This window comes from Phytophthora cinnamomi (genome assembly GCF_018691715.1).
Source record: "Phytophthora cinnamomi strain GKB4 chromosome Unknown Contig39, whole genome shotgun sequence".
Classification (NCBI taxonomy): Eukaryota; Oomycota; class Peronosporomycetes; order Peronosporales; family Peronosporaceae; genus Phytophthora; species Phytophthora cinnamomi.
Window position 1 is genome coordinate 1,378,003 of NW_027150972.1, and position 12,774 is coordinate 1,390,776.

Sequence of the window (12,774 nt, forward strand, 5' to 3'; positions counted from 1 at the left end):
TTAATGAGGCCCTACGGAGCATGGTTGTCGCGGGTTCGAGTCCTCGGACACGTTAATTCTCCGCACTGTTATAAAGGTATGATTATCTGCTCATCTGTGTGTGCAATTGACTTACAGTAACTAACATTGATTTGCCTGTCTGTCTTATCTCTTGACTAAACTTCAAACAGCGATTGCTCGGGTGCGCCTGGAGCATTTTCAACCCCGTATGAACCGGTGTCAGTCGAACCTTTGCCGTGCCTTTCGAGGTTTGCTTGTAGGTTCTCTAGTAGTTCACGGTTAGCAATCGCCCACCAACTGTCGCTGTCTTCCGCTTCCTGTCTTTCGTGCGTGGTGGTGGAGGACGAGAAGCTGTTGTTGGACGGTTCTTCACGTGAAGCCAAGCGGCTTGCTTAATCGACGCCGGCGCCGCTTCATAAAGCGCCTGTACCAGCCGCTACCAGCGCCAGTGCCCGTAGTCATCTCAGCTATCGTGCTGGCCTTGGCAATGATTTCCACGTTTGGCCGGCTTCCGATAGCTGTCGCCCATTATCCACTCACAAAGGTTTGCTCTGCCTCAGCTGTCAGGCGTGGTTGAGGCCACGTCACTGAGACTCCATCGATTCGTCTTTCTTGCGCTTGCCTACCCACTTAATTAGCTTGCGGTAGAGTTTAGCTTGCTTTGGTGTAGTCTCCGCGCTTCGTCATGATTCTCGGGGCGAGGTCAATTTGGTAGTGATAGTCAAATAGTTAAGCTCATGCCACTAGTACTAACTGCAAAAGCAGACGAGACAAATCGGGTGGTCGAGAGTTAGCCAACAGGAGCTGTATACATAATGGCAGGTTTTACGGTTTCGAATATGTCATCCAGTAATATACCAGAGCTCGTAGGGTTTTGGCGTGATTGGTCGTTTCTATTAGTGCACTAATATGCTTCTAGTGCACTAAAGTGGCAGATTCCCTTACATGTATTAAGGAAGATTTCGGTGCGTAATCGTACGCCGTGGACGCGATTTGGAATTGTTTCGGTTTTACGGACGTATTTTGGAATTTCCCCTAGTTTTTTTTACGTCCACATACATAAGGACACGGAGAGCTGTTGTGAAATTGGGCAACTGTATGGAAGAAGTCGACAAACAGAGGTGTCCGTGGTCATACATGCTGGTACGAGTGTGAAGTACACTCGACGTTGCATTCTGGCTGTGTACGCGTGTGCCATACGAACTCGCTTTACTGTCCGAGAACGCAGCGTCACTTCAACTGAAGTTACCCCCGTCGAATCCGATATGGCTACTCGTCATCACCTTCTTTCCTCGTCACCATCGGTTGCAAGAGCTGTTGCCACACATCCTTGCTCTACCTCGCTCTGCCTCGCTCTACCTCGTCCCCCTACTCAGCCCCGCAGCCTGCGCCATGAAGGTGGTGTGCGTGTCCGACACCCACGGGCTGCACGACGACGCGCTGCAGGTCCCGGACGGCGACGTGTTCGTGCACGCAGGCGACTTCACGGACACGGGCGAGCGCAGCGAGGTGCTGGCCTTCAACGAGTTTCTGGGGCGGCTGCCGCACCGCTACAAGGTCGTGATCGCTGGCAACCACGAGTCGTCCTTCGACCGCCAGTTCTACCCGCGCTACTGGCACCAGTACGGCCACCGCCAGCAGTACGGTACGTTGTTGGTGTCGTCGCTAAGTCGACACTGCGCGGTTAAGTCGACTGCCCACTAAGTGCTGTTTTACCGCAGACCCAGAGGAAGTGCGGGCGCTGCTCACCAACGCACTGTATCTCGAGGACCAGGCGGTGCTGATCGAGGGCTACCTGTTCTACGGGTACATTTTGAGTGTTATGTCACTAAGTCGACAAGTGGCCCACTAAGTCGACAACTGTGTTGTGTGCGTGTGTGGACTTCATGGTGTACTGATACGCTGTAGCACGCCGTGGCAGCCCGAGTTCTGCAACTGGGCCTTCAACCTGCCGCGCGGAGACGCACTGCTCAAGCAGTGGAGGCACATCCCGACCGACACGGACGTGCTGATCACCCACACGCCGCCGATGGGCCACGGGGATTTGGTCGGATACCAGAACGTGGGCTGTGCGGACCTGTTGCGGGAGGTGGAAGACCGGGTTCGACCCAAACTGCACGTGTTCGGCCATGTGCACGAGGGCTACGGACGCAGCGCCAGTCCGGACGGAGCCATCACCTATTTCAACGCATCGGCTTGCACGCACAACTACGACCCGGTGAACGCACCCTTCGTGTTCGAATTGACTGGTCCTCCCAAACGGGGCTGGCTCAAACACACGTTACCCAGCATGACACCGTCGTCTTCTTCCGGTTTAGGCATTCGACGCAGCTTCAGCACGAACGACGTGAGCAGTATCAGCAGTCTTTCGACGACGGACGATGAAGATGTCGACATGGATGCGGATTTTCCGATCCACCCTGAACCACGAGACTACGCGTTGATGCTGCACGAGTGGCTACGACAGTGCTCGCACAAGCCCCCTTTCATTGAGAAGAAGGTCGTCCAAGTCGAAACCTGCCAAGTCAACGGGAAGGGAAAGCTGCGCGAGTTCCGCGTGGAGGGCACCACGTCTGGGCTGCTGTTTGAGAGCACGCTCAAGATACGCCCCGTGACGAACGTCCAGAAGCGCGCGTTGCGGTATCTCTTCTCACAAGGTTTTCGCAGTAATTCGGACAACTACAAGGAAGAGAATTCCGAAGGAGAAGCTGTGATTGCTCAGAAAGAGGCCAGCTGTGAGGTGAGGACGACAAGCATGGAGGTTGATAGCGAGCCTAGTGAGCCTACTAGAGAGCGACGGAAGTATGGAATCTCTCGCCGTGTGACTGTGGCTGTACTGGATGACATCGACGAAGTTAAAGAAGGAATGGACGATAGAGATCGGGAACATGTGCAGCAGGCGCGTGTAGCTGCTGCGGCTCTCGGTAAGGATCCGACATCGGATGCAGAAGGTGGTCGGTTTCGTCGTCCACGCCGCAATAAGACTCTGCAGCGCCGGTCAGCTGTACCGATGCTGGCATCTCTCACTGAAGAACCGGGCGAAGGTGAAAAGAACAGCACTAGCACGTCAGATACGTCGTCCACACAGGAGGAGAAGGCGAGTGGCGACGCCGCTGCGTCCGAGGCCATAGTCGTGGCCCCTCCGATTGTTGAGTGCGCGTTGTGCAAGTACAAAGTTCCTGGCCACATTCATCCCGGAGTGCAGCCACCTCCACCCCCAGTTACGGTAGTGACACCTGCAGAAGACACAGAAGTACAAAAAGAGGAAGAACCGAGTGAGCAGCGATCTAGAGCCGACAACCCCCCGCCGAAACGGTTGTCGTCCTGGTTCTAAGACTTAAGGTTGCGTAATAGATGCATGTGATGTTGCACTCTCTCGAAGTCGTACAACAAAAAAACAACAGCAAGAAAAAACTTTGAATCGTGATAAACTAAAGCTTTACGTTCTATCATTCGTGTCGCGGCTGCCGTGATTTGGCATACTTCGAAGTACACACTTGCATTTCTTCCGACAGCTGGCATCCAGGCCTGTTGCGGTCCTTCTCAGTAACACATTGTACCTACGAAGGCCCCCAGTCGTACACTCTCCAGACTGGGTTTGTTCTTGCACCCGATCTCTGTGAAACATAATTTCCGTTTTCTTGGGCCGTTCCAGTACACCCTCAGATGCAGCACAAAGCACCTTCGTGTGAGTACCTTCGTGTGAGTACCTTCAACGTGAATTTCGTAGTCTTGGTTATCGATCTAGATATCTCATCCTTTCTTTAGTTGTTGTCACTACCTTCTGACTTCGGTGCTGCGTTGGGAGGTATACACGATGCCTTATTGAGTGCAATAGGCATCACAATTCCCGTCGAAGCCAGCAGCGCCCCACCAAAAGCATCGCCCGACATGTTTCATCCGCCAGAGATGGGGACCCCTGGTCGATTGAAGTCGAAAAATATTTTCAGGAACATGTATGCATATAGCTTTCCTCATCACTATGGCCCTAACGAACGGTATTGCTTACGAATCGCTTTCATGTCCACGGATCAATAGCATCTTTGCTTGGTTTATTAAAAAAAAAAAGCACCACATCCTTCACTACGTTCCAGCGGTCAATCTGTAGTAGCAATAGAAAGCAGCTGACGAAGGCTGATCATTGCCAGACGCTGGACCTCCTGACGTTGTCTCCGCCACATTGGCTCATCTTGAAGGCTAGCCCGCTTGCATCGGATGGCTCGTTCAGCACAAGCAACCCCTCACCCAATGCTTCTACTTACTGATCAGATGTTTAGCGTGCACAGCCAGATAATTCTGGTAATGGTTGATGATTCGTCGATACACTGGGTTCGAGTCGATGTCTAGGTGGCCGTACATCGCTCGGTCGGTTAAACGCGCCTTGATCCAGTCATCAAAGGCCTTAGTTCGGGCGGTCTCTCTGGTCATCAATTCCTCCAGGAACGCCGCACTGAATCCCCGTTCTTCTTCGTCTTCTAGGTAGTGCTTGAGGCTTGCACGTTCTCGTAGAAGCCGTCTATTCTGCTGGCCCGCATCGCTCAGACGACCTTGAGAGATAGCCAACTTTTTGTCGCCCACGAGTGTGTTGCCACTTGTCTGGAGGATGTTTGTAATTGTCAATAAAAATATAAAGCAAAGGCGCATGGTGCTTGTAGGTTTGCTGTTGAGTGAATCGAAAGAGATGTGTCTTGTGTTTCTTTTAAGCTATTGATCAGAAAATGTTGAGAACTCATGGAGTTACATCGGTAGGGAAAAAACTCCATTTCCGTATCCCCGAAATTTCGATTTTATTTCTGGCGGTGACCTCAATATTTTTTTCAATTTTAACATATTGTATAGTGTCAGAAAGGTGTTGTAAAAACCAATCGAAATAGAGTTTTTTTCGCTTTCTACGACTGTTATAAGGTTTTATAGTTTTGATGTTTCGTTATGTACGAATTTTGACTGGTCAACTTCAGCCGTGATTATCTCGAAAGCTCCAAATGGTGGATAAGTAACTTTTTGCTTGGCGTGGCAGCGCATATTATGCGCAGTAAGACCGCCATAGATACAGTAACCAAACGGATCACAATTGACGACGTGAGAGTGTGAAACTGGACGTCAGACTCAGAAAACGAGATCAATATATAGGACAGATAGATATACGGTACATTGTATTTAAAAATTGAGCTTGCATCGGAGCTAGCGATCGATCTCCTTGTAGATTTGATTTCATGTGTACATGTAACGCAAACCGAAGTCGCTCATGCTAACGACTCTCTTTATACCATGATTTGTGGAGCGATCAACCTCGATCTAGCCATAAAACAGGGTGACATTTTATCTGCAAAACACAATACACAATAATTACGATCGTTATAATTAAATCGGCCTCGATTTATTATAACTGGAGAAGAGCGCCAAGTGAAAACGGCAAAACGTTTGCAAAGCACAATACCTATTCATACAGTCATATCACCAACTTAATCTGGCTTTTTTTTACTAGCAGATAGATTCCCCCGGGCGTCTCTAGCCGAATAGTAGGATAATATTGCGCTCTCCAGCTTTCGACGAAACCTGCTATTTACTCTACAGGTATTCTCGATTCGTACTGCTCACAAAAATCCATATTTTTAAAGTTGTGATCCTGCTTGGGTGTTGTGTGAAACTGCATTCAGTTCATAGTATGTAATAGTGCATATCTAAGTGTGTATTGCACCAGAAATCTTGGTTTCCGACACCAGGCAGGTTATGTGGGGGCCAGAACACGGAGACGTTTTCCATATTCTTAGCCGCTACATGTATTTCCAATTTGATTGAGTCGTCGAGTTGTTGCAGTACCAAACTTTAGTAGGTAAATACAGCACAAATTTATATGGAGTGATTACGAAATCATAGGATAGGACATGTTCAAGCTCGGACACGAAAACAGACCCAGGTGAGATCGAATTCTATTCCCTAACGTACATGTAGCTCAGTGAGCGCTAAACGCGTAGGAACGATCTGCCGTCTTCAACCATCAAATCCCACCCAGTCTAGTTCTTGCGTGACTGGAACTTGAGAATCGCATCCATACACTCAGGACCAAGCCACAGCTCCTTGAGCGTGTGGCATTCCTGGTGGTTGACCTCCTGCAGATCCTTCACAACCGCCGGTGAGCGAATCAGCGCCTTCGAGCGCTGCATGGACTGTGGGTAGCGCGACAACAGCAATTCCACCTTTGTCTGCACCTGCGACTCAAACTCTGCGGCGCCGTACACAGCTGTAGCCAGTCCCGTGTCCAGCGCGTCCTTGGCACTCAGCTTTTCACCAAGCAGCAGCAGGGCGTTCGCTCGCGCGGGTCCCATAATACGCGGCAACAACAACGACGAGCAAGCCTCCGGCGACTGGCCCAGCGACGTGAAGGGTGTGTGGAACGTGGCAGTTTCCTTGACGTACACGAGGTCGCAGAGCCCCAGAATGGTCGTGGCAATGCCCACCGCCGGGCCTTGCACCGCCGCTACGATCGGCTTCGGGTACGTGATGAATGTGTCCACCACGTTCTCCAGCAGCACCGCGCCCTTGTCCGCCATCGCCTCGAGCGAGAGGCCGTCCGGGTTGGACGTGAACATGCTGAGATCGTTGCCGCTCGAGAAATATTCGCCCGTGCTCTTGAGAAGCACGGCCTTGACTTTGTCCTGGGTCCTGGAGCTGTCCAGCGCCTTGGTCAGCCCCTCGTACATGGTGATGTCGATAGCGTTGAACTTCTTGGGCCGGTTCAGCTGGATCGTCAGCAGCCCCGCCTCCCTACAACAACGAACAAAGTAAGCTTCCGTCTCGACAAGGCCCTAAATCGTCTCTAAAATTCCACCAAAACCTCTAAAACCTACGAAATCTCGACAAGCAGATCTTCAGATCTAGCTGCAGCCGTTGCAGTGGCCGCCGCGTCCTGGTCCTGCGTGGCGGCGCCGTGCTCGGCCGCCAGCTCGTCGATGATGGCGATGTACTGCAGCTTGGCGTCGTCCTGCGTCATGTCCCCCAATTTGCTCCAGGCGTCCCACTTGGCGCGCCCCACGAAGTCCAGCATACCCGGTCTGGCCGAGGCGTTGCGGCCGCTCTGCGCCTGCTTGAACAGCGCGTAGAGCCGCAGCTTGGCCGCGTTGTCGCTCAGCGGCGGCAGCGTCTTGCCCAGCGCCAGGCTGCGCTCGAAACGCTCGGAGATGGACGAGGAGGTGGACATGGAGAGTAGCTGCAGCGGCAAAAGGGGGGCGTTAGAGCGTCCGTCGAGACGTCGGAGGAGCGACAACATCACTACTAGGGAGATCTCTGGGATTGACACATGGATACACACGCACCGTTTCGGATAGATTTTTTTTAGTGATGGGGCTGACGTGGAAACCAACGTGACACACCTGCTGACACGCATACGTATGCTGGATGGTGGGGAAGTTGCCTTTGGTGGGGCGAGCCGCTCGGTGCATTGACCTCGAATACATTAGCCCTACAGACCGCAAGTGCTGCAACCGCAAGCTTTCCCATGACAGTTAGGACTACAAACCCCAGGAGAGCGTAATCGAAGGGGCTAAACAAGGTGCCACGAAATCAAGCGTAGCCGTGGAATGTCCTCTGTCGTGTGAGCCCGGGGCCAGCTTGCTCGCCTCGGGTAATTGCAGTGAATTGGTTGTGAAAGCAAAAGCGAAGTGCGGACCTGGTTTTCTAGCCGGTTGGTCGCTCTTGTCAATCGAAGGCCGTTGGCAGTCGCTTTATGCCGGACACAGGCGGATGAACTTTGCCCAGCCACCATTTCGTCGCTGTGGTCATTTCTCGAGCCTCATGAAGAGCCTGCTCTTGGCGTATCCCGCCAGTTCCTTGAGTAAGGCTGCCGGAATGCTGGGGCGGACGTTCACGTGTAAGTGCTCCTCACCACGTTGCCTCGATAGAAGTCATGGGTCTTGTCCGCGTCAAAAACGCCCTCACGCTTGCCGACCGCCTTGGATTCGCTGGTGTAAGCACTTCTGCATGATTCGACTCCCTCTCGTGCTCCGTGATGCCACGTACCTGCTCGCTCGGAAGCAAAATTAATGCGTACATTGGGCTCTCGTTACTTTCGTCCTCGTGGAGCTTCGACGTCGTCACTGCACCCCAATATCAACGTCAGGAAGGTGCTTCCTGAAAATACAAATTTGTGAGCGTAGTAAAAGTGAAAGTAACGGGCCTCAAGCCACCTATGGTGCAAAGTTTCGTGCTACCAAATAGCAGTCAAGGTTTAGTGCAATCCACTCGTTTTTACCTGATCATGACATGCATTCTCTTATTTTTTATTTTATTTTCCGTTTTATTGAAATATAATATAATAGAGAACTTTAGTTTCTGGAGTTGGAGCTATATAAAATCCAGATAATCTGAAATAATCTGGAATAAATTACGGATACAATACCGGTGGATAGTCCAATACTTAACTACCTTGGAGTTATTGCAAAACTGGACTGCTTTTTGCCAAACCACGGGATCTCAATGTAGGCTGGAGACGGCTCCAACAGAAGTCTTACTGCTCTGGAGAGTGCGCACTGCTATGGTATTGTGGGTTATTCATATATTATATGGATTCTTCGTATGATATCAATTCCATGGCTGACATTGCCAATTTATTTTTCGACATTCGAAAGAGCTCGAATTTGACGGGTATGCAGTCAGAGTTATCCTCCAGCAATTGGAATTTGACGAACCCAAGTTATTCCCCCACCAGCAAGTCGAATTTGGATTCCTCGTCAATAACTAGCAGAATAACTTAGTCCATTTACACTCAGATAACTAGCAAAACGAGTTCGCAGCTAATCAACTGTTCTTTTTGTTCTCGGGTGCCTCATCAGGGGTTAATTGAGTTTTCTAGTGTACATCTTAAGCGTCTGAGTCTGGATTAATGAGCTGCACCAAGTCCGCCATCGATATTGACGGGTATCGTGCAGCAGACCCCAGCGGAGAAAAAGCAGGTTGGTCCCACACACTCTCTAAGGTCAAACGCCGACTTGCACTCCTGCTGTTTTCGAACGCTGCCTGTCGCTGCTTCTGGTTGTGAGTCGCAATTTTGGCTGGACACTGCTTCTTCGCAAACGCCAAGCACGCTTGGCACACTGCAACGTCCCTATCGGACAACTTTGCTCTGTGACCACCTGGCACTTTGACCCTTCTCTTCACTCTGCAACTCCAGCATAAAGGCGTAGCGCAAAGTGCACACGTCTTGTCATCACTGACTGGGGTACTGGCGCGGCGAGATGCCGGGTTTCGCTTCCTTACGCAATTATCACAGTGTCTTGACTCGATGTACATATCGGAATGTGCCAACGACGCCACTTGCTCCCGCCGCTTCTCGCTTTTGTTTTCGATACACCACTGCAACTTCTTCGTCTCGGATAGTTGTGTGGCTTTCCAGAATCCTAGAGTCGATTCCCACATCGCAGCAATAACCAGCTTATCCAGGAGTCGGCCGTATGTCTCCACGTACATCTGGATGTACACGTCCACGGTGTCATTATCTCGTTGACAATAGAGGGCGCCGTACATGAGTTTCCCCCGCACCATCGGAGCTGGGAGTGGCGGGCACTGCGGCAAATCGATCGACTGGACAACCTCGTACCCGATCCGCTCTCCGTTTGGACGGCGTACGACACCAGTAGCTGATACATTGATGAAGTCTCGTGGGCGTACAACCATGCTGAGAGGCCAGCTCTGCTCCCCCACCATCCACGTGACGCCCATGAACTGGAACGGGTCGGCTCCTGTGGGTCCTGTGAGTTGTTCCAAGATGGCCCCATCCACGGACTGTTTACCGATCACCTCGGCCCGGACTTGCAGAGAGAGGAAGTCGGGTGTCTCCAGTCCGAACATGACCTCGTCGAGAGTGCTGTCGATCGTCCCCACAGCCAGCAACACACACGGGTTGTTCCAGTTGTCCCCAGGGAGATGGAGGTCTCTTTGCGTGATGCTAGTGCGCTCCGAGTAGAGCGAGGCGTTCTTCTGCGTCTTGAGCTGCTTCCACCGCGTGCAGTCGAGGTTCGCGTGGTGTCGAGGCGACCCCGAGAATGGGTCTTTGCTTTCATTACGCTCGTCGTAGCAGCGCAGCGTGCGGTCGAGCAGCTGGAACGTGAGGTCCTGGCAATGCTGTTGCTGGTCGGGCGTCAGTTCCAGTGGCGCGAAGGGGTTGCCTCTCCTCCGGTCGTCGAGTGCCATGGTCCGTTGGTCGCTCCTCTAGCTGTTCGATTGGATTCTGACTCGGTTCCCGGCGTTTGAATCGCGGCACGCGTGGCGCTCATTTCTCCGCCGTCATCACCTGCAAACTCCATGTGCCTGGCGCATGACAGGGACAGCATAAACGCTCGAGCGCATCGTCTTCAAGCGAGGTACCGGTACATACACTGACTCAGCACAGTGCCGTTCACTCAGTATGCAGGGGCCGTAGAAGAGATGAACAAATCTCGCGTTCGGTGCGTGCAGATGTACTGGGCGTGCGGCGGTGAAGCTTTGGCTCGCCTTCGGTGTCCCTGTCCGCCCATGCAGTGACTGCAACCAGCGACCGCTGATGGATCATAGTCATCGGCGGGGGTTGTCCCGCGGTGCTCACTCAGCCGGCGCTCGTCGTTATCGAGATCGCGCTACATGCACCAGGACGGATGCCATATTTTGCGGGGCTCCAGGATGGATTCAACAACGCATTCACCAGCGAAACGAAATCCCCAATGCTTCGTTTTGCCGTCGAGGCGCAACCGCCACAACGCTGTCGATATCACCAGCTTCCTTGATGCCGCGGGTAGCTGTATTTGGCGAAGCTTCCTACGACGACCGAGCCGCGTGCAGGCACTGCAATGCTCGAGATAGGAACTGACCGTAAGCCGTGATAACGTCCGGCGGCAGCTTGGCAGTCTCCCTCACTCCGACCGCAGCCGCATGTCTAGCATGTCAAGTACCGGCAGGCTGACGACCAAGTCGGCGCCAACCTGCAGCGCAGTCGACGACAGCAACGCGCGACTCGAGCGACCTCTACGACGCGTCTCCCTCGCGTCGAGACCCCCCGCCAGCTTGAAGACGACGCATAATAGAGCGCGCGGGTCAAGCCGAGAGACGCTGCCGGACATCCCACCACGGATGTGCTCCGAAACTCGGGTCATCAATTCAAGCGCTTATACCCCTCTCACACCCGACGTCCTACATTCGGCGTCGCACATCCGATCATACAGGTTCCAGCCCACAACTCCCACATAACTGATACCCCCCTCCATACACGAGTCCTCGCACTTGTTGTACTCAGGCGTCGCGCCATCCCTTCCGTGTTCGACGTGGCATCTAATGGAGCTGTCGCCACCGCGCTCCCGCGGTCGATCTCTCTGCTGCGCGGCTCGGCTCCTGCGCGCTTCCGCCGCTGCCAGACCCGAATTTGCAGCCTCCCGCGCCTAGAGATCCCATGGTGGCGGAGCCCGCGCAGCCGCCGCGCCAGGCCGTGGCGCTGTCCGAGGAGGACCAGCTCAAGTTCCAGGAGATGGCCATGCAGCTGCTGGACCGCACGCTGCGCGACCTGGACGAGCACGACGCCGACCCGCGCGCGCACGACCGGCAGGACCCGCGGCTCTGGAAGCGCATCCACCACAAGCCGCACTTCACCACGTACACGCGCTGCGACGACGCGCCCGAGGCCGCGTACGTGGCGGCGGACGGCGGCCGCAGCACCACGTCGCGCCCGTCCAAGGACGTGGTGCTGGGCATGGGCTACGTGCAGTGTCCGCTGAGCGAGCTCATGTACGGCGTCTTCATGGGGGACAGCGAGGCCATGGCGCTCAAGTCCTCGGTCGTGGACAAGAACATCGGCAACGGCGCCGTGCTGCTGCGGCTCATGGGCCCGACGGAGGAGGACCCGTTCCGCTTCCTCGCGCTCAAGTGGATCGAGGTGCGGCCGCCGCGCGGCGTGTCCGGGCGGCTCGTGGCCCCCCGAGAGGTCATGTTCCTCGGGGGCACGGGCACCATGCGCCGCCGCGACACGGGCGAGTTCATCGGCTACGAGGTGCACCACTCCATCGACCACCCGGCCTTCCCGCCCGTGGACGGCCTGCGCCGCACGCGCATCGTCATCGGCTCCATCTACCGCGAGCGGCCCAACGGCACCGTGGACCTGTTCATCAAGAGCTACAGCATGGAGGCCGACATGGGCAGCATCCTGGGCCCGCTGGCCATGGCGCACGCCGCCAAGTGCATCGAGCAGGTCTGGACCGTGCCCGACTTCGCCTACGCCAAGAAGCTGCACTGGTGCGTCGAGCACCGCGTGCACAGCGGCAACACCAAGGCGCTGCAGGCCAAGATCGACAGGCGCTGCGTCGCGTGCAGCAAGAGCGTGGCGTCCGTGTGGAAGGCGCGCGCGGCCGCCAGGGTTTGCTCGCTCTGCAAGGCGCCGCTGTGCTCGAGCTGCCGCGTCAAGAAGGAGCTGTTCCAGATCGCGCCGTACTTCCGCGCGCGCAAGTCGTTCGTGCGGATCTGCCCGCCCTGCCGCGAGTTCGTGCGGCTGCTGGACGCCAAGGAGATCCAGCGCCAGGAGATGCTGCGCCCGCAGAGCGCCGAGGTGTTCAACCCGCTCACGCCCAGCACGCTGGACGTGCTGGCGCGCAATTTCTCGCTGGACAACAGCTTCTGCACGGCCTCGGTGGAGAGTCTCTGCGTGCTGGACTCGCCCCGCGCGCGCTCCGACAGCGTCATGACCGACCTGCTGCATTGAGGACGTGACGAGAGGAGGCAGGGCAGGTGTACGTGGTGTTTGATCAGAATTGTAATGCATTA

At 54.4% G+C, this 12,774-nt stretch overlaps 3 protein-coding genes across 3 annotated transcripts; 2 read left to right on the top strand and 1 right to left on the bottom strand.

Annotated features, from left to right (window-relative positions):
• Nucleotides 1-1,392: 1,392 nt before the first annotated feature.
• On the top strand, nucleotides 1,393-3,334 carry IUM83_10719 (Calcineurin-like phosphoesterase; the record flags this gene model as incomplete). Its single annotated transcript, XM_067935235.1, has 3 exons — nucleotides 1,393-1,645; nucleotides 1,722-1,806; nucleotides 1,909-3,334. 3 exons carry the CDS (start codon nucleotides 1,393-1,395, stop codon nucleotides 3,332-3,334), a joined length of 1,764 nt encoding a protein of 587 aa, XP_067791447.1.
• Nucleotides 3,335-6,014: 2,680 nt separating this feature from the next.
• IUM83_10720 (Enoyl-CoA hydratase/isomerase family) lies at nucleotides 6,015-10,185 on the bottom strand (the record flags this gene model as incomplete). The annotated part of the gene is made up of 3 exons (XM_067935236.1): nucleotides 6,015-6,765; nucleotides 6,849-7,207; nucleotides 9,697-10,185. 3 exons carry the CDS (start codon nucleotides 10,183-10,185, stop codon nucleotides 6,015-6,017), a joined length of 1,599 nt encoding a protein of 532 aa, XP_067791585.1.
• A 1,228-nt stretch (nucleotides 10,186-11,413) lies between these two features.
• IUM83_10721 (FYVE-FINGER-CONTAINING RAB5 EFFECTOR PROTEIN RABENOSYN-5-RELATED) lies at nucleotides 11,414-12,712 on the top strand (the record flags this gene model as incomplete). Its single annotated transcript, XM_067935237.1, has 1 exon — nucleotides 11,414-12,712. One exon carries the CDS (start codon nucleotides 11,414-11,416, stop codon nucleotides 12,710-12,712), a length of 1,299 nt encoding a protein of 432 aa, XP_067791586.1.
• Between the last annotated feature and the right edge of the window lie 62 nt (nucleotides 12,713-12,774).